The sequence below is a fragment of the Portunus trituberculatus genome, chromosome 43 (genome assembly GCF_017591435.1).
Source record: "Portunus trituberculatus isolate SZX2019 chromosome 43, ASM1759143v1, whole genome shotgun sequence".
NCBI classification, from domain to species: domain Eukaryota; kingdom Metazoa; phylum Arthropoda; class Malacostraca; order Decapoda; family Portunidae; genus Portunus; species Portunus trituberculatus.
In genome coordinates this window covers 25408646-25434189 of record NC_059297.1, presented here as the reverse complement: position 1 = coordinate 25434189, position 25544 = coordinate 25408646, and the positions used below count along the sequence as shown (strand labels likewise).

The 25544-nt window shown below is 39.3% G+C and overlaps 2 protein-coding genes across 3 annotated transcripts in view; one reads left to right on the top strand and one right to left on the bottom strand.

Annotated features, from left to right (window-relative positions):
• The window catches only part of LOC123518284 (golgin subfamily B member 1-like), a 108891-nt gene extending 90210 nt beyond the window's left edge, over positions 1-18681 (top strand). Inside the window, 23 exon segments of the mRNA XM_045279015.1 lie at positions 328-420; positions 964-1080; positions 1225-1369; positions 1886-2032; positions 2754-2894; positions 3020-3162; positions 3989-4223; positions 4688-4864; positions 5310-5492; positions 5952-6097; positions 7495-7672; positions 8170-8329; positions 8332-8399; positions 9104-9563; positions 9773-10833; positions 11076-11357; positions 11572-11706; positions 11903-12241; positions 13260-13304; positions 13306-13371; positions 14786-14921; positions 17772-17870; positions 18146-18681. Of these exon segments, the coding sequence (XP_045134950.1) occupies positions 328-420; positions 964-1080; positions 1225-1369; positions 1886-2032; positions 2754-2894; positions 3020-3162; positions 3989-4223; positions 4688-4864; positions 5310-5492; positions 5952-6097; positions 7495-7672; positions 8170-8329; positions 8332-8399; positions 9104-9563; positions 9773-10833; positions 11076-11357; positions 11572-11706; positions 11903-12241; positions 13260-13304; positions 13306-13371; positions 14786-14921; positions 17772-17870; positions 18146-18339 (4750 nt within the window). The 3' untranslated portion in view covers positions 18340-18681.
• Positions 18682-19628: 947 nt separating this feature from the next.
• LOC123518286 (SCAN domain-containing protein 3-like) lies at positions 19629-25517 on the bottom strand. 2 transcript variants are annotated; one of them, XM_045279019.1, is made up of 4 exons: positions 25344-25517; positions 23818-24034; positions 23347-23620; positions 19629-22548 (listed from the first exon to the last, which is right to left on the bottom strand). In XM_045279019.1, the coding sequence occupies exons 2-4, from the start codon at positions 23974-23976 to the stop codon at positions 21551-21553; spliced, it is 1431 nt and encodes a 476-aa protein (XP_045134954.1). In that variant the 5' UTR covers positions 23977-24034; positions 25344-25517; the 3' UTR covers positions 19629-21550. The 2 variants fall into 2 exon arrangements, with proteins under 2 accessions (XP_045134954.1, XP_045134955.1); XM_045279020.1 differs by lacking the exon at positions 25344-25517 and having other exon boundaries at positions 23814-23951.
• Between the last annotated feature and the right edge of the window lie 27 nt (positions 25518-25544).

Below are 25544 nucleotides of genomic sequence, written 5' to 3'. Positions count from 1 at the left end.
AGTGTTCATATACGAGATATGAAATTTTTCCTTGTAACAGTAATGGAGTTTACTGGCTGAAGTGAGATAAAGTGTGCTATATTTTCTTGTATTTAATTTATGTTTGTTTTGGTGTCATGTGCTGTGTTATTTATAGACTCATCTTATGTTTGCTTTGTAATTTGTGTACAATAATAGATTAATACACATCATACATAATCACACAGCATGCAGCAGCAGCAACAGCTGTTGCTGTTTGCTGAGTTTTCTTACCTTCCCCCATAGAAATGTTGTTATTTGTACTACTAACCTGTGTGCATTTGTGTGTGTCTGTGTACCTCTGTGCAGATATGGGGAACTGCTGGATCACTTCTCAGCCCAGCAGGCAGAAGTGTTAGCTGGCCTGGACTGGAAGCAGCAGTACAGTCTCTTGGAAAAGAAGTAAGACTTGCTTCATCTTGGGGGAAATTAAATACAAAACTTGTAACAAAAAAGCATTGTTATTTGCTCTACTGTAGTATTGTTTTCTATTCTTTACCTACTAAACAAGCAGTAATAATAATACTGTAGCTAAAACAATTTACTGATAAAGAAAATGCAAATCTCATATGAGGAAGAAAACTTTGTGTTTTGTCTATGTAACATATTTCTGGAAGAATGTTTTGTGTCTTACATTTCTTATAGTTTTTAACTCATATACTAATCATAGTGTATCTTAGTTGTGTTGCTTTTATTATCATATGGCTGTTGGGGTATTATTTCTACTCTTACTAATGCAGGGATAAAACATGACATTAGGTGTTGTATACTAGTCTTGAATCTGATGTTCAAGTCATAGGAAGCAAAATGTAATGGAAAGTAATGATGGAAGAGAGATATGGTTATCTCAACAGCCAGCTATCACATTTCTTGCATGTACTCATTAACACCTCCCTTTTATTTCTCTTTGTGTGTGTGTGTATGAATGTTTGGGCTTACGTTCAGGAGTCTCAAGGAGAGAGATGAGTTGGAGGAAAAACTCAGCAAACAGGAGAAGAATTTCATGGAATTATCTGCCAGCCAGGAGACTCGGCACCAGGAGGCAGTGCGGCGACTCAACAGGTGCGGTGAATGGGGAATGTTGTGGGCTGGTGTTTAGATAGAAGGAGACAGAGAGACTCCTTGCTTCTCATAGCAAGATAATGTGCAGAAATTTATCTTAAGGGTAACATGCAAAACATATTATCATTGTGTGCTTTTCTGTAGATCCCTTCAGGAGGCTGAGAAGAAAATCAAAGGTCTTGCATCTGAGCTAGAGGAGGAACACACTGCAGCTTCCACACCAAGAAAACTCTCCAGCACCACTTCAGATCCAGATGTTCGGCAGCAAAATCAACAACTCTCAATACAGGTCAGGAAGTGGAACTGCTGAGATATCTTTGACATAAGGAAATCAGTTCTTTCTTATCATGATAATGAAATGATCACTTACTCAAATTAAGATTATAAGAATTTTATGGAAATGTGTGCAACATGAGGCATTATGGTAATAGTAATATGGAAATATGAAAATGAATACTACTGCCTTTCTAGTCACTATAGTTTGTATGGATGCTTTTTAACACAAACACTGTAAATCATTCATTATTTATAGCTTTTCTGCTTATTAGGATAAAGGTATCTACTTAACACCATCATTATTACTTTGATGCTTTCTGAGGGGCCCCCTCTATGGGAAGACCATTGCTGAAATGCTGCTTGTGGCTGCCAATATTTAGGCTGTTGATAGAGTATCACACTTCCAGTTTTTTCTTTTGATATGGACAACCTATCATGTAATTTTTTTTAACATGGCTTATCTCATTAAACTTGAACTTTATTTAGCAAAAGAACCCATGGTCAGATACATTTTCCTTTCCTTCTCCAGCTGGAGCACCTCACCACTGAGCTCTCCAGGATGAGAGACACCCTCAAGTCTGAGAAGTCTGAGGTGTACAAGTGGAAGGATTTGGTGAAGGAACTCCGTTCTCTCCTTGATGGAAAGAATGATGAGATTGAGAGAAAAAGAGAGGAGGTCAGTAAATGATATTGATAACTTTTGTGTACTTATGATCTATGATCAAACAAGTGTGTAATCTTAGTACTGTTTTATCAGCTATTGAGTAAAATTTTATACACCAAGTAATTTGAATTTCAAAAATTCAGATTACTTTGTTAGAAAGAAATGTAATTGATCATGTTGCTAAGTCTATTGGAAATTGGTTTTGTGAATCATTACAGTCATGGTAGTTGAGTCTTAGGTAAATATATGACTAGGGAAAGTGGAGCAGGCTATGTGGAGTTGGAATATGATTGTAGCAGAGTTACCATAAAAAGACAACAAATTTATTTGCATAACTTTTATGGTACTTTTGTTATTTTTGTATGTTGGGCAGTTTACTCACTGTTTTTCATAACTTTGAGGAGACTGACTTTCTTCGCCCTCCATTAGAAGTGTAGTAAAGATAGTGAAATCTGTTACTCTTGTTTCTTACAATTATCTGCTGGACTGACTAGAATCTAGTTATTTTCATTTCTTTCTGATGAACTTATGAAGAAAAATTATGACAAAATATGTACATTAATGCCTTCTCTTCACTAAAAGTTTAAGTTAACGTATCCATGGATTTGCTTTAGACTAGAGCACTTTTCTTTAGATCTTTTGTATTCCTGTAAATATAAGTTAGGAGTAATAGTTTTCACTCCCACACTAATACCCTGAAGCCCTGTGTGACCTAAATTACTATTGTCTCCAGCTGGACGAGGTGCGGGAGAATCTGAAGACCACTCAGAGGGAGCTTGACCACACCACTGACCGCCTCCACCGTGGCATTGAAGAGAACGAAAATCTCTGTACTAAAGTGAGGGAGCTGGAGAGGACCCTGCGGCAAGATAAGGTAAGGTCTTGGGAAGGGAGGAGAGACAAAGGAGAATTTTTTGAAAAATGTTTATAGGATACTTTACTGTATAATGCTGGATGTTATTGTCTCACCTTGTACATATGTTCTATGTTTCCCCACAGGAGCGAAGAGCTTCCTCAAATCTTTCCATCTCCAGTAGTCGAGAGCGATTTACTTCCAAGAAAGCTTTACCACGGATAGACTCCCTCAGTGATCTCACTAATGTTGATCTGTCCTTGGATCCTGAGGAGATGAGCAAGGAACAGTAAGTAACAAGAATAATCCTTGTACTCCCTATTGGGAACACATTTTTATTATTTCATTAGTTAATTCCCTGACAACAGTGAGGAGTCATTGTTCTTTATTATCACTACAGATTGAGCATCCCATATCCAAGTTTTGAAACCTGAAACCTGTGATTCAACAGTACAGTAGCAGTATCCTAAAGTAATATTACTGTACAATATTATAAGAATGGTTGATGATGCAATTCAGCTTACAATACACATTATTTTGTAACAATAGTTTTGGGAACTTGGCAAGTTGGAAATAGTAGTGTGTGTATTCCAAAACCTTGAAAATAAAATAATATTTAGCCTTATTTATCAAATACAGAAAAAAAGAGCTGTGTTTGTTGTCATGTCTTCTTTATCCACTTATCCACTACCATTCAGCTGGGCTTTGAATATTTGAATGCTTGGATCACTTTTGCATCTTGGTTTTAGATTTCTGTACTTTGTTATGGAAAGTTGTGTTATGAGTGTTTCAGGTTCTCTTCAACTTTTTATGAACTTGTGTATCTCTTGAAAATTTAATTTTCTATACCTCTCAGAATTTTCTTTATTTTGTAGTTTAAGATTTGTTTTTCCTTTTTTCCTGTAGAATTGAAAGTTTCTCTTAAAATAATATTTTCTCACACTAAAAGTCTCTTAGAGTTGATGCCATCATGGTTGCTACTCTTTTGTATTCTTTCAGTCTTATTTATATTTTTTTTGTTGTGCAAATAACCACACTTCTTTTGTACCTTATAACTTTGGAAGATTTTGTGACATAATGTGTGTGTGAGGGTGACAAAAGACATTATGTTACAGGCTGGTGGAACACTGTGGGGATGTCCGAGTGAGACTGGAACGAGCAATAGGAGAGATCCGAGCCCTCAAGCGGCAGGTGCGAGAGGGCCAGGACCAGCAAGACCAACTGGAACTGTCAAACCTGCAGCTGCGGCAAGACATGAAGGGCAGCAAGGGAGATTTTAACTCTCAGCTCAATCTCATGACTTGCAGGATACAGGACCTCACCAATAAACTCACTAACTCTGAGAAGCAGGCAAGTAGCAAGGCTTGTAAGAACGATATAGGGATGTGAAGTGGAAAGGAACTGATAGAGGTATAACAGGATTCGGACAGTAGGATAGGATGTGTGGTTTATGGTGGTCTAAAGAGAAAGAAGTAAGAATGAGGAAATGACAAAAGGATTTGTTTTAATTTTTGTGTGATCCTTTTATTTATTTTTTTATTTGTATATCTCTTTTTATCTTTAAGAGTCTCTTGGAAATAAATTAATAGTCAGGTGAGGAAAGGTGATACTGATTGCATTATTACAGGTGATGATTATTCTAAAACAATGACTTATATGAGATAAAACCAGCAACAAATAGAGACACAATGTTGGAATTTATATCATATTCTCATAGATGAACATTTGGACTGTAAGTAAGTTGATAACATTAAGGAAGAATAGGTGTGTGAGAGATATTGTTTGTGTGATGCTAAAGGACGTTTGGACCATAGGTGAGAGTGCTGCGCCAGAAGATGAGTCGAGCCGAGAGCCGTGACCGCCGCCGAACACAGTCACTCAAGGGGAGGGAATCCTTCACACTCTCCCGAGACATGGAGACCAAGTTGGGGCAGCTGGAGGCCAAGTTAGAGCAGTTGCTGAGACCTCAAGATGAGAATGTACTTCCTGAGGTGAGAACAGTGGCTGTGCTGGCTTGAGATTTAATATGTATCTTCTTTGAACTGTATTTTTCTTTATCTGTTTCTCTTCTTATTTTATTATTTTTGAGTGCAAAGAATAGTAATCTGATGATAAAGAATATGTATCCCAGGAAGTGGCTTGAAATACTGGGAGTGTGTATGGTGTGGTGTATTATCTGTGGGAAAGCTTTGTGATTAACTCTTTATATATGTACAGATGTTATGGTAATTCTTGTATTAATGTTTTGTTGTACTATTTGATTTATGCTTCATGTTTTATAAGGATTTTTTTTTTTTTTTTTTCAAGCCAGTGAATATTGCAGAAATATGAGAGTGGTATTGATAATTTTCCTGTGGTGATGATAGTGTTTCATGATTTGCTTGTTTTATAAGTTTGAAGGACAAATGACTAATGAATCTTTATATATTATTTTAGGTGGATGAAGAAAAAGGAAAGACTGGAGAAAAGGCTGGTGGGGAGACAGGGAAGATGACCAGGCGGTCTCGCAGTTTTGAGGAGTCCACCAAGTCATCTCGCCTTCGACGGAAGTCCCTGGACAGTCCTGGAAGCTCTGATGCCATGAAGGCCATTGTGAGGCTCAATGCTTTAGAGTCCAAGGTGAGTGGAGGGAGAGGTGAAGCAGGTTATGACCAGGAAAGAGAAATGGGAAGAAAAAAAAGAAGACATTGATATGAAGGAGGGATTTTATTGTCTTACATTAATTGTTTATGTTATATGTAAGTATTTTCATAGATTCTGTTACTTCCTTGTTCCATTCTACCTTTTAAGATAAAGGGCAGATATATAGCAAAGAATCTGAAGGGATCTCCTGTTGCTGTAGGCATATATACCATAAGGAAATGTTTAGAGTATAGGCAAATTTGATAAACATAAAATAAAATGGATATTATATCAATCATTATTATTGTGTGTGTGTGTGTGTGTGTGTGTGTGTGTGTGTGTGTGTGTGTGTGTGTGTGTGTGTGTGTGTGTGTGTGTGTGTGTGTGTGTGTGTGTGTGTGTGTGTGTGTGTAGTCACCTGGCAAAAGTCACATTGTATGATGTTTATTTTTGCAGATGTCAGAGCTGACTAGTGATGCACCCATGCCAGCCAGTGGTGGTGACAGTGGCATCCCATCAGTGAGTGAGACTGCTCCTGCTGGCACCTCCAAGGCCTCCTCCCGAGCCAGGTCACCCCCTCACTCTGCCACCTCCCCTCTCAGGTACCTTAGACACCAGAAATTAGGAATTCGTGCTCACTGTCTTTCTTTATGAAGTTAATTTTTCTATGACAGGCTAAAGAAAATATGTTGTTAAGTTAAGTGACTGTAGAACACTGCCTGATTTTGAGGAACCTTTCTTTGATTTAGATTATATATTGTATTAACAATGCAAATGGTATACATGTAAAGACTGCAATTAAAATATGTGATTTTAAGATTTCTGCTAAATGTAACCACAGAGCTCCATGTGAGCATATTATCATAGATGCAAAATGTGGTGATGGTATACAACAGAATTAATATATGAATAATATTTTCCATGAAAACAGTCTTTAATGTAAAGATCCATCACACAAACAAACAAACACACACACACACACACACACACACACACACAGTAAAGAATGTGGTAGATTGTAACAAGTTACAGGAAAATCTTGATAAAATATATGAGTGGAGTAAAGAGTGGCAGATGGAATTTAATATAAACAAGAGCCATGTTATGAAAATGGGAAGAAGTAGATACAGACCAAACAGGGATTACAGGCTGGGTGATGAGAAAATTGAAGAGACCAATGAGGAGAAAGACTTAGGAGTAACCGTGCAAAACACTCTGTCACCGGAGAAACACATAAACAAGATATTTTGGAAAACATATAACATGCTTCAAAATATTGGTCTTGCATTCCACTACCTAGATGAAGGAATGATGAAGAAGATACTATGCACTTTAATAAGACCCCAGTTAGAATATGCAGCTTGCATCTGGTCACCACACATGAAGAAAAATGTGAAGAAGGTGGAAAGGGTACAGAGGCTGGCAACAAGGATGGTACCAGGATTCAAGGAGTTAGACTATGAGGAAAGACATGGTAACTATGTATAAATTGGTGAACAAGATTGACGTATTGGACAGAGAATTGATAAAAGTGACCACAAGTCACAAGACCACAAGTCTCCGAGGACATGGAAAAAAAACTAATAAAAGACATCTGTCTAAATGACGTGAGAAAATACAGTTTCCCGCATCGTAGTATTGATAAGTGGAATAAACTGAGCAGTGATGTCGTTGACGCGGTGTGTGTCAATCAGATGAAAGAGAGATATGACAGGAGTAGACAAGGAGACAGTACACAGAGAGCTTAGCTTAGGTCCTATAATATACAAATAGGTAAATACACACACACACACACACACACACACACACACACACACACACACACACACACACACACACACACACACACACACACACACACACACACACACAAAATGAAGAATGAAAAATTTTCAGTAATTACTTGTTTGCATGTTATAAGGCATAGAAGAGTTGTGCTTTTGTCCTCATTGGCTTGTGTTGATTTTTCTTTATTTTTTGTTTACTTGATCTTGTGCAGAAGTGTTCCTCATGCCAGATCCCCCATCAGGTCTCCTTCTGTATCTCGCAAGACACTTCGCTCACCCAGAGCCACTCCAGAAAAGACTACTAAAGTCAGTCGGTCAGACTCAGAAATCAGACATCTAAGGGAGAGGCTGGGTGCTTTGGATAAGGTCCTCACTACTCTCCAGACACAGGTGAGGTCATGCTGCATGACCAGCTATAGAAAATAGAAAATGTACAGTGTAAGAGGTGTGTGTAGAGTATTAGTACTTGGACAAGTTGAAAGGAATATTTGTATGTGGAGAGATGGAAACTTTTTGTATCCACCATCTTGGGGAATGTTCTTATATGGAACAATATGTGTTACAGAGTTGAAAAGTGATAATATATGATTACAGTATTGAATTTAATTTGCACAGTATGTAAAATTCTCCTTTTTTCCTTTTTCAATACCTGATATTATCTTCAGGAGAGATAATTTGAACTTTATTGATTTCATTAATGTTATGCAATGTAACAGAAGTTATTCTTGGATATATATGAATGTGAAATTATTATTCTGCATAGATTCCTGTCATATGAATATTTAATATATCTCCTTAATGCATTATGGGAAAGTTTTCTTATTGAAAAGAAAAAAATATAACCATAATAGTTATAGAACCTGCCTGATTTCATTGTTGCTTCCCAGCTGGGTGAGTGTGTGTCCTGGGCTGGTGCAGTGGAGTGTGTCTGCTCATGTGGCGCACCTGGCCTGTCTTCCCTGCAGCAGAGATTGGGTGCAGCCCTGCATCTGGCACAGCTGCGGCACAGCTCAGTGGATCAGAATCAGGTGGCACGTGTTCAGCCACTTGCCTCAAGCTGCAGGACATGCTCAGGGACAAACTGGCTGAATTTGCTGGTCGCCGGGATCACCTCAAGGTCTGTTCACTGTCCTCATCTTGTTCCTGCTTTTTTTCTCTCTTATTTTATACTAGGGCTAAGATCTCATTGTATTTTGCTTTTTGTGTTTCCATGATTTTTTTTTCTTTTTTTCAAGGTAATGATAAGTACACTAAATAGTCATTCACTTCATTGAGGTGAAAATCTATGTATGAATCATCAGAATCAGTATGTCTCTCAGTATGAAGTTGCTTGAGAAGGACAGTAAGAATGACAGCTGTATTGTATCAGGAAATTCACCACTATAGATGTTTGTCTCTGCTTAATTTAATGATAGAATTTTGATGTATAATTTTACAGTTTTGTTCTAATGCTCTGCCATTATCCTGTGTCTGTAGACAGATGTCTACTGCTTATATATTTTTGCCTTATTCACTTTGACACATTCTTATGTAATTTCAAAATATTCCTTTTATGTGTTATTTCAGTCCCACCACTCTGCTGATTAAATCTCCTTCAAGTTTCCTTTTTATAGTTTTTAATAAAAATGTATCTTACACTGCACTCATCCTCACTACAGTGTCATTATTCCAAGTTACTTGTCATATACTGATGAATTTTAGTTGCAGTATAATTTTGTTCATTAAGGTCATCATGGAAAAGTACTAGAATATTGCACTAGGAGTTTGTAACTATTAGTAGTAGGAAGTGGCATAAATAATGAATATTATTTCTTGAAACAGAATGAGGGCAAGTGGACAAGGGATGTGCAGGTGAAAATGTTTGCTGAACGGCTGGCATATGAAACACTGGTATTGAGCCAGCTAGCTCAAGTGATGCAGGTCACCCAGCGGCCAGGTATGTATGAGGCATCAGCTAAGTTGCAGGAACTGGTCGAAGCACATCGTAAGCTCTCTTTCCTGGAAAAGAAGCTCACCAACCCAGATTTTGACATGGACACCCTCTCACCACTTGATTTCTACACAAGTCTTTTGGCTGAGAAACTGGTGGTGCAGGGAGAGGTAGTTAATCCCTCATCCCGCCGTGCACCTTCCTCACCCCCTCCTGCCCTCGGGGAAACGTGTCGCGACTTGCAAGCGCGGCTGTTGGAGAGAGAAAAGAATCTGGCTGGCTTGTTGACACGCTATAAAGAAGAGAAACTGCACCATATAGCTGTGGTCATGGCCAGGGAAACTATTACAGGTGAGACATCTGTCAGCTTGTGTTTCTTGCCGTTACTGATAGAGTGTGTTTTGGGATAATAGAAGATTATAATGAAGTGAGATAGGGATATGGACTAGATATGACATTGACACTGAGGCATCATAAACTGACCTTCAATCAGAAAATCAGTAAAATCAGAGTGTTGATAAGATTGATATGTGTGTGAAAACTTTAATGCATCTTTGCAGGCACTGGACCAGGCCAGGATGACACAGTGCTGGTTGAGGAAGTCAGGATGCGGCAAGTGTGGACGCTGGCCCAAGAGCTTGTTAGTCAAGAGTTGGCCAACACTGAAGCTGGCCAGTCTCTGCTGCGACTGTCCCATCTACTGTCTCGTGATGGTCCTCCTCCTACAGGTGCAGTTCCTTGGCCCACAGCTGCTTCTTTGGAACACTGTCACCGTGCTGCTGAGGAATCCCTGAGGCAGGAAATGGAAGAAGCTGTCTTCACCCTCAGTAATAAATATGAGGCTGTTTTGGCACGGCACAGGGCGGGAGACACTGATGTCCTTCAGTCAGTTTCAGCAACCATGGATGCCTTATTGGCCGAGTTTGCAGCAGTTGCAGCTCAAAAGGCTGTGATTGATGGGCAGCTGGCAGTGGTGCAGGGAGAAGGTGGAGAGGCAGCACCAGAGGCCTTGGCAATAGTGGAAGAAGTGAAGGACACGGTGGGTTCAGCCAGTGACGTGGTAGCTAGTGAAGCACACCTGCTCATGTTCCTGGGAGGGCGTGATTCTTCTCTGGAATGCCTGGTCCAGCCAGCCCTTGACCAAGCAGAATTCACCTTCATGTACAACAAGGCCACCATGCAGGGTGCTGCTGAGGTGGCCAAGCTTCTCCAAGAGGTAGCTAATGCTCAGGCCAGTCTAGATGTCAAAGATACATCTTCCTTATCCACATCCTCTACTACTACCACTTCTACCACCACTACCACTGCCACCACCACCACCTCTTCCAGCACTACTGTTATTACATCTAAAGATGGGTTAGGGGAGTCTTCAGCAGTGCTCAGTGTGGGTGCAGCCTCTTCTGCAGCCAAGACACCTTCATCTCCCAAGGTGAGGAGGAAGAGTGAGGGCCGCCGGTCATCACGACGCTCATCAGATGTCACTGGGATGGCTGAGGGCTGCCGCCAGTGTGAGGAGCTCAGGCAGGAGGTAGCCAAGCTGAAGCGGAGCATGGACCTGCGGCGCGCCAGGGAGCGGGAGGTGGAGTGTAAGCAGTGCCTCACCCACCTGGCCAACATCAAGGTACATCCTGTCACAGTGTTTTTTTGGTCCCAGAGGAAATAATAGATAGGTTACATTTTCTGTTAGAAATATAGAATAAGTAATTTATTTAGATACCCATTTTGTGTTTTTGGCCGATACCTTTTTGTATGAAAATTCATTTGTGCAAGAGTTAGCTTAATATATCAAAGAAAATCTTTTTTTGAAATGTAATTGACATGTTAGTGTTTGTAGTGGATTCTAGTTAAGGTTTTATTTAATAGGCCCTGGAAGAAGAGCATCAGGCTGCTGTGGCAGCTCTGAAGGCTCAGCACCAGCAGGAACTGGCCCGTGTTGGGATGCTCGGGGAGTCCTCAGGAGGTCCTGTTTCCACCACTGATGGAGAGTTGACAGAGTTGCAGAGACGTCTCAGCGTGTTGGAGGAGGATTATGAGGCACAGATCACTGCCCTCAAGCACCAGTATGAGGAAGCACTGGGTAGCCAGCCTGACCTTTGTGAAGAAAAAGTCCGTCAACGATATCAGCTGGAGATAGAGCACTTGAGGGTGAGTGTTCCTCTTCCTGTTGTTCATTGGCTACTGGATATACTTTAATTCTAACTAGAAATAAGAGTAGCAAGACCATTTCATCAAGTAGGGAGCCATCTGTCTGTACATTATGACAGCAAGTTTTGATAATGTTGGGATGGTGTGTTAGCCAAAATCTACACTTACGAGTACACAGATCACCATTCACTTAATCCTTAACCTTTTCTTACAGGGTCTATGTGAGAAAGGTCTTGGTGCCATGGAAAATTCCCACAAGAGGATGTTAATGGAGATGGAAGAGAAGCACTGCCGGGAGTTAGCTGCCCTCCAGGCTGAGAAGGAGCAAGCCTTGGCAGAAGAGACTCAGGTGGGGAGCCATGATTTGTTGGAGGTAGTCTGACTGTAAAACTTAAGTTGGTCACAGTGTGGGCATTTTCATTATTATCATTGTTGTTTTTGTTATTATTATCATTAGCTTTGTTTTTCTTTATTTATATCATTATTAGACTTTTATTGTATGTTACCTGTTCATTAATAGGTACATTTTTCCGACATTCCCCCAGGCCACCCTCGCTGCCCTGGATGCCATGAGGAAGGCCCATGAGTCTGAGGTCCAGCGGGAGATTGCAAAGTTCAAGGAGGAATTTATTCGTAAGATGCAGTCAAGTCATGACCTCACTGCCATTCACAAGGAGCATGAGGCTGAGATGGAGGACATCCGTCGAGAGATTCTCTCTCTTTCCCAGAAGTATTCAGTGAAGTGCCTTGAGTCAGCCTCCCTTGAAGAAAAGTTAGATGCCCTCACACGCCAGTTAGCTGATGTCAACAAGCAGCTCTTTGACCTCCAAGCAAGGAACAAGCAGCTCAAGACTCATCTCTCAGCTCAAGTGTCTCAGCTGCAGGTATGAGATACAAGTTAGAAAAATGTAGTGAAGAAAACATGAGTACCACTATATTTAGAAGCTATGTATTTTGGTCATGCAATTAATGCTGTATTTTTGAAATGCTGTGCTCTTTCCATGACTATTTTTCAAAAGGCCAAAGAAATGATTAGCCATCTTCTCAAAAATGTTTCTGTTGTTGATAATATAGTGATACAGTGGACCCTCAGACATAGAACAATTCAGACTTGGAACAAAAGTTTCAATAATTTTTTCCCTCGGAGTTAGAACAAATTTTGGACTTAGAACCTGAAGACTGCCAAATCCGGTGAATTCCGGTGACGCTAGTGCCGTTGGAGTGAGGTAAACATCAATTTCCTGTTTGTTTTGGTTCCACATAGTTGCCTTGCTCTTATTCCCAGCTGGGGTCAGGACATTTGACCAGTTTTCATGTGACCAGAGTCACTTAACCAGGTAGGATGGTTAAATAATATTTCATATCGGTACACTGATCTCATAATTAACAAAAATATTTCTTAACTACAGTAGTGACAAGGTGTAACAGGCATGAAACAAAAAATCTTCATATTACTAATTGACTATGCTAATGGTAGTGCTGCCACCACTTGGTATACTCTTAATACCTACATCATGCTTACCATAATACACCATTATCTATGTGTGCCATGAAGCTTGCTACGAAAAGGTAAATAATAATTATTTTACATAGTTCAATTCCTATCTACTTAGGTTAAAATCTTGACTCTTGGAACATATTAAAATGATTTACATTTTTTCCCTATGGAGAAAACAGTTTTGGATGTCAAACAATTCGGACATCAAACAGCCTTCTGGAACGAATTATGTTCAAAGCTCAAGGGTCCACTGTATTACTAATCTGTCACTAGAATATGAAAACACCCTTAAAAACCTGTATGCATAATGTTATCTACAGCCTTTTGATAATGGCAGAGGTGTGATTACAAGTGTTTTGGAATGTGGTCTTAAACGTGCTGAAACTATGGCATTTTCTGTACAGGCTGAAGGAAAGCGGGATGCAGAGACCCAGCTGAAGTTATGTGAAGGCAGAATTGGGTCTTATGAAGGAGGAGGTGGCCAGACTTACACAGCAGCTCCACCAGACACAGACAGTAAGTCCTTGTGACAGTTTGATGTGTTTTTGTTGGGGTTTGAGAGTGAGTGTTAAAAGGAAATAGTGTGAGAAAGTGAAGTGTTGGTTGTGTTGTTGTGCCTTGATCTGCAGTGGAGTTTTTGGATGTGGCTGGTTGTTGAAGAGTAGAGTGGAGTGTAGTGTGGTGTGGTGTGTAAGCAACTGGGAGATAGTCAATAGTCAATGGTGGTGGTGGTGGATATAGAGACTATGCTTGTGGGTATGATAATGATGATGATAGTGAAAGGTGGGATAGTGACAGCAGTATTCATGTAATATAGATGATTAGTATAATAAAACCTCATTGATTTGGACCTCATATGTTTTAGATTTATTTTGAAGAATATTTTTAATGCCATTTTAATTTTGGAAGTACATTTCTATGGTGAGTTGTAGTTTTCATTTTATACATGATATAACATAAAGAGCAGAAGTAAAAATTAGTTTCGAATAAATTTTGCAACTCTAATTAGCAACTCAAGTACCTAGTAACTGTGTGCTGTGAATTTTTATTATTTTATCATTTTCATTTAGTCTTGTAAACAAATAGGCAATAAGGCTTATCAATGAAAAGAAATGATAGAAATGGGATACAAGTAATTGTACAAAGGCAATGAAATAAGTCCAAATCAATGAAAATTAATGCCATGAATATAGTAAAATGTAGTTGTTCTAGTAACCACATTAAGTTTTATTTAAAAGTGTAGAAAATATGACTTGTGAAATCTACATATTTTCACCATTTTTCATCATTCTTTATTATTATGATTTGTTTTTGTTTGCTTTTCTTAGGTTTTGAATGCTGACCAATCTTTCCCTTAATAGATCTCCAATTTTTTTTCCAAATATTTTCATAGAATACTACTCTTTGATGTATATTAACAAAACTAATTTGTGTTGTGTTGTCCTGCTGAAAGCTTCTCCCCAATTTAGCAGAATGTGTTGTGTGTGATTTTCTGAGTTATCTGTTTGCTGATGCAGTGTGATTCTGTGTCATGCAGTGTGTTTGCTTACAGTGAAAAAAAAATTGTTTGTAGATGGAAGAGTTTTATCTAGGTAGTTGTTGTGACCCATTGTGTTTCCAGTGTGTGTGAGAGAGAGAGAGAGAGAGAGAGAGAGAGAGAGAGAGAGAGAGAGAGAGAGAGAGAGAGAGAGAGGCTTTATAGTGATGAGAATGTTCATCTGAGGATATAGTGTATGTTATAGAAAAAATGTATTGATTTTAGAAATTCCCAGCAATATGAAGAGAGTAACAGGTATTGGAGAAAGATACCGTCAGATGTTTTGGTGTGCAAGAAAACAACAGACAGGGGGCAGGCATTGTATCTGCAGTGGAAGTGGTGGTTGTGTTGGAGGTGAAAGATGGAATAGGTGCTGAGGTGTTGTTGCTGCAGCACGAGAGTGATCTTGGGGAGCTGTGCCGCCAGCTGGGCCAATTCTTAAAGGCCGAGCGACAGCTGAGGACAGATGAGGTGGCATCACTTAGGGACAAACTGGAGGCCATTCTTGTCAACGCTGCTGCAATGCAAGGTAACACAGGTTGCCACTGTGAAAGCCACCACAATGGAAACACATTAAACATCTTCATCAAGACATTATTGCAGAAACAACACATGCCTTCAAAGATGACCCAATATCTTACATTAACACAAGCTTTTTTATCCAACACATACTAGCTGCTATAAATAACTTAACCTACATATTATCTGCATTAAATGTTCTCCATGATATAGAAACACCAACACTTGCCTCAACATTGCCACCATCCAACACAGTGTTGTAGCACACCACACCTACAGTAGTGGTCAATATTATCATACTTGTGATAATAGTTATAGCTGATCCACACATCCCTGTAATATATTCTCTTCTTACCAGGAACAATATCATTGATTAAAAAGACAGAAAAATGTAATCATAGTAAGGTCAATCACAGCAGTAACACAGATCCTACAAATAAGATATAATCGGTACCATTAGTTTTTATACAACAGAGTTAGGCAATTACAACACTGTAATTTGTAATCCATAATCCATGAAACAATTATATACAGCATTGTCACTACAGCAGTTATGACATGTCACACAACAGTACAGTACAACTGTCATCAAGATCATTTCAAACAAAATGAACAAAATAAATAAGACACATCATTATTGAAGGTGTGATAAATATTACTGCACAAAAGGCAGACTAGATGGACTAGAAAAGAGGATGAAAATGTAAAGACAGAATGTTAAAATTTCACAAGCTAGTAATGTACTGTTAGTAAAATTTCACATCTTAAGTCATGAAAACTCTAAAATTCTAGATGAGTCAAGTATGTTTGGTACTCTTACACATGTTATTGTGCACTTTTAAGTTGATGTTATGTTGTGTTATTTTGACAAGTTCACTCGCTCACATATACACACATTTACTTAGTCCTTCAAGACACTTGCTTATTTCTTAACCCTTGCATTTTGGTATCATTAAGGACACCATTTAATGAGGGAAAGGATGGATCTTGCCAGTTGTCACACAAATTGAGAAGAAAAGAAATATGGACGCATTTGCTTTGCATGTTAGGAAACAGAGGTTAATATGAAACATTCTTGGTAAATCTGTGCCATGCTCAAACTCCAGTGCAAACTATGTATGTACTATCCTTCTTTGCCTTGCTAAAGGAAAAGTATAAAACAATTGAGGTGATTGTCTCTTTTACATCATTGGTACCTTGTTGCATATTGGTCTTGTTTACTTGATATTCCTCTGTGAGATCAGGTGTGGAAGATCTTTATCCAAACATCTTGGGTTCATTTGAGTGTAGGGAAATCTTATCTTTTGAATAACTTTTTACAAAGAAAGTATACTTTTTGGGTTATTGCTTTTCACTGAAACTTCTAACTTATTTTGTATGTGAAATCATCTATGCAAAATTTAAATTTATTTTTGGATGAAAGTGAATCAATTGTACATCATAAAAAAGTATACACTGGTGTATTGTATGGTGTTCTTGGTATGCCTCTTTGGTCTATAGTTGGTGCCATGTCATGGGGATTTATTCTTCTTGGTAAGTGCTTGCTCTTTTGTTATGGTGGTGGTGCTATTCCTTCTTGGGTCTGCATTTTGTTGTTATAGGTCTCACAGAAACATGTTTATCTTTATATTAGTTCTTTTGTGATTAATGTTCTAATGTAACCAGGAAATGAAGGAAATAAGACAGACTAAATGCTTGAGAAACACAAAATGCAGTCTGGGAAAGATGAGAATTAATGGATTAGAATTTTTTTTTATAACTTTAACATTACATGTTTCTTAGTGTGTAATTAGTGTATGGAGAGAGAGAGAGAGAGAGAGAGAGAGAGAGAGAGAGAGCCTACCCATAGCTGAACTTTGTCAAGTGAAGTGTAAAGGATTGTAATTGAGCTTGTATGTACCTTGGTCAGCTCATTCTCAGTAATATAGATGCTCCTTATTCTTTCAACCTCTGTATTCCAGCAATCAGTTTATGTATACTATGTATATATATATATATATATATATATATATATATATATATATATATATATATATATATATATATATATATATATATATATATATGTGTGTGTGTGTGTGTGTGTGTGTGTGTGTGTGTGTGTGTGTGTGTGTGTGTGTGTGTGTAATGATGTGTGTTTGTTGTAATTATTCCTGTACATACAGTGTTTGTTAATTGCACCAGATGTATTGCCTTCTTGAGCTTATGCATGGTTTTGCTATTACTGTTATTCTTATATTGGCATTTTCAGCATGCTGTAATGAATATATCTGTTGCAAGTCATCCTTTACATTTAGTCACTGCAATAAAGTTTGGCTTATGCACCACATAATTTTTGCTCCATACATGCTAAGAAAGTATTTCATTTGCAGCATAGCATTGAATGAATTCATAGTTACTTTGCTTATTTATTTTGTTATTCACCAGCAAACTGGTTTAACATTAGTATTTGAAGCAATGAACACAAATGTGGTGGTGATTTTTTATAGATATTCATGTTATTTTTGTTCAGGGTCTCATTCACAGACACACTTTTACTACTGTCTCTAAGCATGGTTTGATAGTTATATGTTTACTGGCTTTCAACCTTTAACTTTTATTTAGATAACTTAAATGGATGTGTGCACTAAACTTCCAGAGTTTTCTTATAAATATTAATAATTGGTTGTAATTAACTTGTTTTATGAATGCAAATTAAAAAATAACTTTTTGTTCACTTGTATGCCTTTCATCTACTCACTTTGTGGGATCTAAGACCTGACCACTGAAAAGAACAGTCTAATCTTTTCTCACAAAATGTAACCTAAGTTTTGCATGTTGAATAATTATCTTCTGATGTGTGATGAGCCATTTTCTGTAGAACAATGGAGGACGGGGGAGTCGGGGAGCCCAGAGGAGGGAGGAAAGCAGCCCTCCACTCGAGGAACACCCACTCTACCTCTCAACCGCTCCAGCAAGGGTAAGTCAGCCCAAGTTTTCTGTGGAAGATGCTGAATGATCATGACTTATTTAATACCTAACTTGTGTAATTAAGTAAGTTCTATTCATAACAAATATGGGTATGTTATATTTTGCTATTTCTACTTTGGGTATCACTTGTGGGATGTTGATCACATTAGAGTCAAGTTTTAAAGGTAATGGCATTGTTGATGATGGTGATGATGATGCTGGAGGTAAGTTATTTACCTGTGAGCAAGAGAAGGTGCACCTCATCTCTGACTTTCCTCTTAACAGAGTTGATAAGATCTCCAAGCTGTCCTCGATTATCTGGAGTTTCGTCTTTTTTATCGGGTGGCCCCTGGCAGGGGGGGACAGGGCCACCGACACCCCCTGCCCCAACCCCAGACTTACCCTCTCCCCTGGCGGGGATGGTGGCCACTCGCAAGAAAGTATTCGAGACACGGCACGCTCTCATGGAACCACTGTAGCGGACTTCTTGGGAAACATTGCTGAAGAAGAGACATCAGGATGCATAGCAGGCAAGGAGATGATGCCATTGCTTTCCCGTCGCAACAGTGTGGCACGCTGCTCAGGGGTGATGGAAGACATGAGAGGAAAAGGTGGAGTGAACAGATTGAGGATACCAAGGAACCGAGCTGCCACTGATAATGAATTTACTTCATTGATGGAGAGAATCCAGGAAGAATGTATCCCAGCTTTATCTTCTAAAACTCCCTCCAGGAAGTCTTTGCCAGCAGGGGCCCTGAAGTCATACATGAGGGGTACACTTTCTTCAGTCAGGAGAAGTCAGGGGAGCTCTGTCCCCCAGAGTTCACAAGACGACTCTGGAAAACCTGAGGGAAGGGTTAAGAGAGGTTCTCAGGGGTCAAATAAGCAACCTTCTCTTCAAAGAAAGAAAATTGTCCCAGTAAAACCTAGCATTCCTCCAGTGTTGCTTAAGGCCAGAAGAACAGATGGAACCTTCCCAAAGGCTGAGGCTGAGGCTGAAGTCTCCACAAAGGGTACTGATGAGGAAACCCGGGAGAAGCAACAGTCCGAGAAATCAGCAAACACCATTGGTGGCATATTAGAAAGGGAAGGAAGTCTAGGGGAAAAAACATTGAATCACTGTGGATATCATTGTAAGGGATGTCAACTGGTAGATTTGTGGTTCACATTCTGGCATGTGCAGTTCAATGAAACAATGAACACTTCTCTGTCCCACTCACTCCTTCCTGTCAGCACACAGCTGAGTCAAACAAAAGCACTGTGAACTGATGAGAGTCTGGTACATCAGTGTGACAAGGAGTCTCAACCACACAGGTATTAATTGAAAATTTGTAAATAATGTAAACTTGTATATTTACAGAATAGCATTTGTTTTTACCTGTAGAATATTAACATACCTTCCCACCTGAAAACCCAGGAAATCTAAATATTATTACTTTAAGGTCATGTTGTGACGGTCATGAGATTATAGATAACCAAATATCCCAGCCCACTTGTATTTTGCTGAGTTAATTGTTATATTACTGCAGCAGACACAATGATCTTTTTTTCTTTGACATTAACATTTTATTTCTAAATGTTAGCAAGAAAGTCACCTTGCTATTGGAACTTTGTTTCTCTCATAAGTTTGCCCAGCAGATTTGATGAGAGGAGCGACATCTCTCCACTATTTATTATCCTATTTATTTGGTTCATTTACGAACCACTAGTAATTTTGTAGTCTTTTAACATGTATAACCTTGTTAGTGATTTTGATGTGTGCCTTATGTTTTGTTCATTAAAGTGGTGGAGACTTTCCTTTATTATAATTGTAATTATCATTAATTTATTATTTCATTGTTTTATTAATATTATCATTGAGATGTGCTTCACTTACCCCAGTAACCTGCCCCTGTACAGCCACCAGTAATTTTATCAAAGGTTTATCAAAGTCTCTATATATTTTAAATAAATAATACAATATTTTTCTTTTTATTATTTACTATACAGCTCAACATAACAACAAATTAATATGGAAAACTGAGGTGAGTGCATGCATGGTGAACACACCATACAATCTGTGTCTGATGAGTCAAGTGTTTCTGGAAGTCCTTAACTTACACGGAATATAATATAATTTTTCTTCTTAATATTTAGTAAAAACTTCATTAAAGTGATCACCTCTGAAAATTCTTCCATCAACAATGTTCATGTATTAAAATCTATTCCTCCATTGATATGAATTATTTAGATTACAGCACAGCCTCCATAGTAAGAAAACTTAGTTTGAACAGCACCAATATTGCACATGAACAATGATAACAACTTACCAGTGAAGCTTGTCTGAGGTATGCAGTAAATAAATAAAAGTACCCCAAGCATATCTTCATGAGATATGTGCCATCAATACACTATATAAGTTACCATTGACAAATATGACACTAGTATATACATCTTCGCTGTTCTTATAAGTCATGTTCATGGTTTATAACCTGGAGGCCACTGAGTAAACACTGCATGGGCCTATCAAGCTGTCACTGTCTAGAGATCTGTAGCAAGGACAGAATGTAAGAAATGCATTCTGGAAAGACATGGAGAAGAATATTGTACTTTAATTACCATGGGAAAAAGTAGGGAAGGGCACATTGCCTTTCTTTCACTAAGAATATGTATAGATGAGCATGGATGAAATAAATGAAGAGAATGAAATTTTGTTATTAGTTTGTTATTAACTCATCAGAATAAACACAGGCTGATCTTTCTCTATGACTTAGCATTATCCTCAGCTCATAGTAGCAGTAGTTTGATCATCTGCTTATTCTTTAACACAATCCTTAGAGACCATGGTGCAGTTCTATCATTTATTCATGGCCTCACTAAAGTTTTAAGGCTACATTCAAATTTTAAAATTCCATCAACCTAATAAGGTAGGAATCTCCAAACGAATCTTCAGATCCTACCCAGTCCACTTCAAGATTCTATGTGGATCACAACTAATGTCATGATGTGAGAGTTATTCCATATTCCATACAAAAATTATATTTCTCACATGTATAGTACCTCTTCTCACATGTGTATTGTACACATCATACAACTGGTACATGCAGATTATATTCTTATTCTTAATTATTCCACAGAATTAGGAGTATCCATTTAGACAAGTTCCTGAACCACAAAAAGTAAAAGCAGTGACAATGATCAACCAACAGCCATCAAATTATAGGATGCCACTGTCACTCAAAGCAAGGCCAGATGGGAAGGTTTGTATATTGATTCATTAAAAAGGAATAGAAGACCTTACTAAATATAAAGGAATTTTTTGGCACCAGAGAAACTATGGCACATGCTGTCTCACCATGTGAGGCTTGATCCCACCTTCAGTTATTCTTATAAAATACCAAGAAATTTGTGAGTACATTGTACTCATACATAATACTCATTGCTATAATGAGTGACAGAACATTATCTCTTTGAACTGTGCTGTCAAGACCTTTGGTGGTAGCATATGAAACAGGGTAAGCATGGTAAAATTAATAATAGTGGAAGAAAAGTAGTACAATTTCTTTCTTAGAACATTATACAATTTGGTATTTGTAAGTTAGTAGTGATCAGAGTTTTCTGATGTAGTGGTGCACTCAGTTTTTGCTACAGGGAGGAGGTGCTGCACTCCACACTCTTCACTCTCACCCTGCATGTCGCTTTCATCCTCATCTACATCCTCTTCCTCTGGTTCATGGTCCAGGTCCTCCAAGTCTTGATCTGGGTCCAGGTCCAGGTCCTGGTCAGTGTCATGACCCGGTCTTCACACCAGCAGGGACATCGACCAGGAGGCATCCTTCCAAACATAAACTGATATGGGAACTGCTTGCTACTGTGACCACCTGTAGTCCCCTGGCCAGCTGGAGAGTCAGTGGTGGCTTGACGGCTTTGGGAATCTTGTGTGGTAGGAGATCCATGCATGTTGAGGCAGTACATGACTCTAGGAAGCCAGGTTGTCCAAGGAAAGTGAGCAGCTGGGTCATAGAGGTCAGTCCTTAGTCTGGCCAGCTGTTTTGTCACAATCCTATTTGTGTCCACCCCCTTCCCTCCAATGATCTGTGGAGTCTGAGACCTTGACAAAAATGGTGTATCACTGCCCCAACCACCAAAAAGTATTCTATTTAGTTTATGAATAAATTTTGGGTCACTGCTTGAGTTGAGGATCCGTGGAGGCCCAATGTATGCCATGACCCGCTCCTCAAGACCTCGTGCCACCTCTACTGGGGAGCGACTTTTGAGGGGGAAGAGGAAATGAAATCTGGAGAAGTGGTCCATCACGTGACAGATGTGCCGAAACTCACCATCAGGACAATGCTGCATGTCGAGCAGATCAACCTGAATGCTACGCCCCAGCATCCGCCGGTCCACAGATCCCCAGCGAGGTGGCCTGCGGGCACGAGACACTGGCTGAAGAGTAGGTTTCTGGGAAGGCTGCTTCAGTGGCTCCTTAGGTGGCATGGGCATGGGAAGAGGTTGCATCTTGGAGCAGCTGGGACAGGTGCGGCAGAAAGCCTGGACATAACTCCTGGGGACGCCATAGTACTCACGGTCCACCACCATTTTCACTTTCTTGTAGCCAGCATGCTGCACATTGTGAAGACTGGACACCAGGTGGTACAGCTGACTCACTGGCACCACACGCAGCAGCCCTGTTGTGTTCCCATCTCGACCTAAATACACACACACACACACACATTGGATAAGTGTAGATATGGAGACGGGGCCACACGAGCGTAAAGCCCAGGCCCTGTAAAACTGCAACTAGGTAAAACTAGGTAAATACACAGGAGGAAAAAAACAAATGAAAATTATTTTCCATGACTTGCAACATCTTAACATTATGTAAATGATTTGAATATCTAATCACACTTACAAAACATTTAAAAATTAGCAAATATTTTTGAAGTGTATTGAGAGAATTCCTGTTGCATGCTAACCAATCCCAATGGAATATACACTGAATCCACGTATAGAAAGTTTCAACAGGAATCCCAAGTTGGATTCTGTCAAGCCTCCCAGGGGCCACCATGGAACAGTGGGACCATGCATGCTTTGGGAACCAAGTGGTCCTAAGATGCATAGGTTTGAATCCAAGCCATGGTCTGAGGGTATGATGGGCATCTGCTTGGATAACATTTCCAAAATGCCAAAATGTTCTCTTTTAGGAGGCACTGTCCTACCCCTTACAAAATGAGAAAGCCAGATGAAAGACACCCTCCCCAAAAAAGTAAGTTTTGTAGTTATGCTTTAAACCATGTACTTTTAGTCATGATTGTTATATTTATGTTGATACAGTTTCAAAAACATGACATTTAGATGAGGAATGAGATACTGAAGTAACAAGTTAAAAAGATCACTATAAAGTGCATCATACAGCACTTCAACTCCCTAATTATAAACCCTTATGCTCCTTCACATAATGCATTGCCTCTTTCATACTTCATAATAATGAACAGTGCCTGTCTCACCTTCCCGGGGCACCACCAGCTCATCATGAAGGTCAAGCTCAGGCAGTGTCACCATCATCATCTTTTTCATGTTGAGCCAGAATTTCAGCCGAGGACTGATTGGTTTGCTGTCACGCAGGTAACTGATAATGGAGTGCAGCTTTTCATCTGGCACCAACATGCTCTTCTTCCGGGCGATGAGGTGGGCGGCAAAGTCGTCCATGTAGACACGGTGGTCCTCTGGGGTTTCAATGGTGGTGATGGTAGTAGTGGTGAGTTCACTGCCAGACCCAGGCTACAAAGAGGTAGAGGAAGAAAGAAATGTAAAAGATGATGAAGGAAACAGAAACAAGAGCAGAAATGTTTACATAAAATAGAAACAATGCAGAAAATGGCCACCAAAAATGTTACATATGAAGAAAAATAGCAACATTAAGAGTTACAATAAGATACTGTGCATATAACATCACACCAAATGCTGACCATACCTACCAACAGCTCTCCTTCCAAGGTGATTTGTGCAGTCTCGTCAGCATCACGTATTTCACAAGTGCCATCCTCCTGCACCTCACACTCCACTTTCAGCTTTTTCCTGATGCCTCCTTCCTCATCCAGCCCTGAAATGCTGACCCGCTTGTGTGTACTTGTCATGGCTGTGGCTCAGCACACTGTGGTGCCACACTCAGGTTCACTGCCAAAGTGTGTGGATCTGAAATATGTATTTCTATAATGAAGTATTGAAGATGTACGTTATTTTATGACCACTTGTTCTCCTACGGAATTAATTGAATACAGGAAGTCAGGAGCAAGTACAATTTATGAAAGCAAAGATATGTGACATTCATAACCAAAATATGACCTTAATAAGGAGTATAATATCTATTCTCAAGCAAAATATAAGTAAGTACTTATGATATATAAACTTTTAGCCAATCTTATTAGTTTTATGCTGTGGTTAAAGAGCAAGTCATTTGTATTTTCTTACTGGTCAGTTTGGGATATGTTAAATTACTGTAGCGTGGTAATGCGAGTCAAATCTAGCACGGGCTTCATACACTATGACCATGAAACAATAAAATATATCAAATACAAAATTAGGAAATCAATCACTTTTATCTTACAAGGAAGTGATTAGAAAGGACATGTAGTGCCCAGGTGGATGCTAAAATACCATAAATACAACTGACGGCAGACAAATATAAAATAAACAATCGCCCTACATAAAACCGGTATATACATCTACGTTGGTGTGGGAACTTATCCCTCAGGTCATGGTTCAACTTGCACGATATTAGTTTTTCCTATAAGACAGCCTTAGAGAGAGAGAGAGAGAGATTACCTACCTAATACTGTTATTTAAGAAAGCTGAGAATTACCACTAATCATTATCTCTATCTATCTATCTATATACATACACACACACACACACACACATATATATATATATATATATATATATATATATATATATATATATATATATATATATATATGAGAGAGAGAGAGAGAGAGAGAGAGAGAGAGAGAGAGAGAGAATTTTGCACAGGTCTCGTGTGTTAGAAATACACACGATTGACGGTGCAACAGTTACGGAAGCAGCAGGGATAGTGACATGTTAACAGCACTCTTCAACGAGTCACGATGCATTGCTGCAATCCTCTCAGCAATGGCACTGCTCATGTCATGTCATGTCTATCGCGTGCGGATGGTGAGGGCTATGTACCGACTGCAGAAAGTTAACCTGCCTGCACCCCGGCGCCAGGCGGCGCACCATGCAGGCAGGTCAGGCACGTCGTCCTTCAACCGCGCAGCAGGCCACTCTATCTTAATCTTTTCCGTCATTCAAATAGGCAAGCCCTAAATGATGACCCTTGAATGGTCTCTTCCTCTCACCATTGAAATGGGAGACACAAAGGGAATTTTTTTCCATTCCACGATGATAAAACACGAAAATATAACGACAGGGAACTGTAAGACACAGGAGGCAGATCGGCTAGAAGCCCCCTAGTGGGATTTACCTCTTCTCCATCACTTTGGCGTTGTTTTCATCTGGTCCCGTCATGTGGCTTTCACACGTGGCAGTGTAGATCCCGAAAGAGTTCACGAGTTACTCTAATGCTTTAAATCCCATGATTAAAGCAACATTTCGTAAGGAGCGATCTGCCGCTGCGCCATTGTGTGTTGGGAGTTGGGACTGATTCCAGCATGGTTCAAAAAAG

Coding starts and splice junctions, on each gene's coding strand:
- LOC123518286 (XM_045279019.1), bottom strand. CDS start 23,976: ATGACAAGTACACACAAGCGGGTCAGCATTTCAGGGCTGGATGAGGAA. Junction 23,621..23,817: donor CCTTGGAAGGAGAGCTGTTG/GTAGGTATGGTC, acceptor ACCTCTTTGTAG/CCTGGGTCTGGCAGTGAACT. Junction 22,549..23,346: donor GCTGGTGGTGCCCCGGGAAG/GTGAGACAGGCA, acceptor GTGTGTATTTAG/GTCGAGATGGGAACACAACA.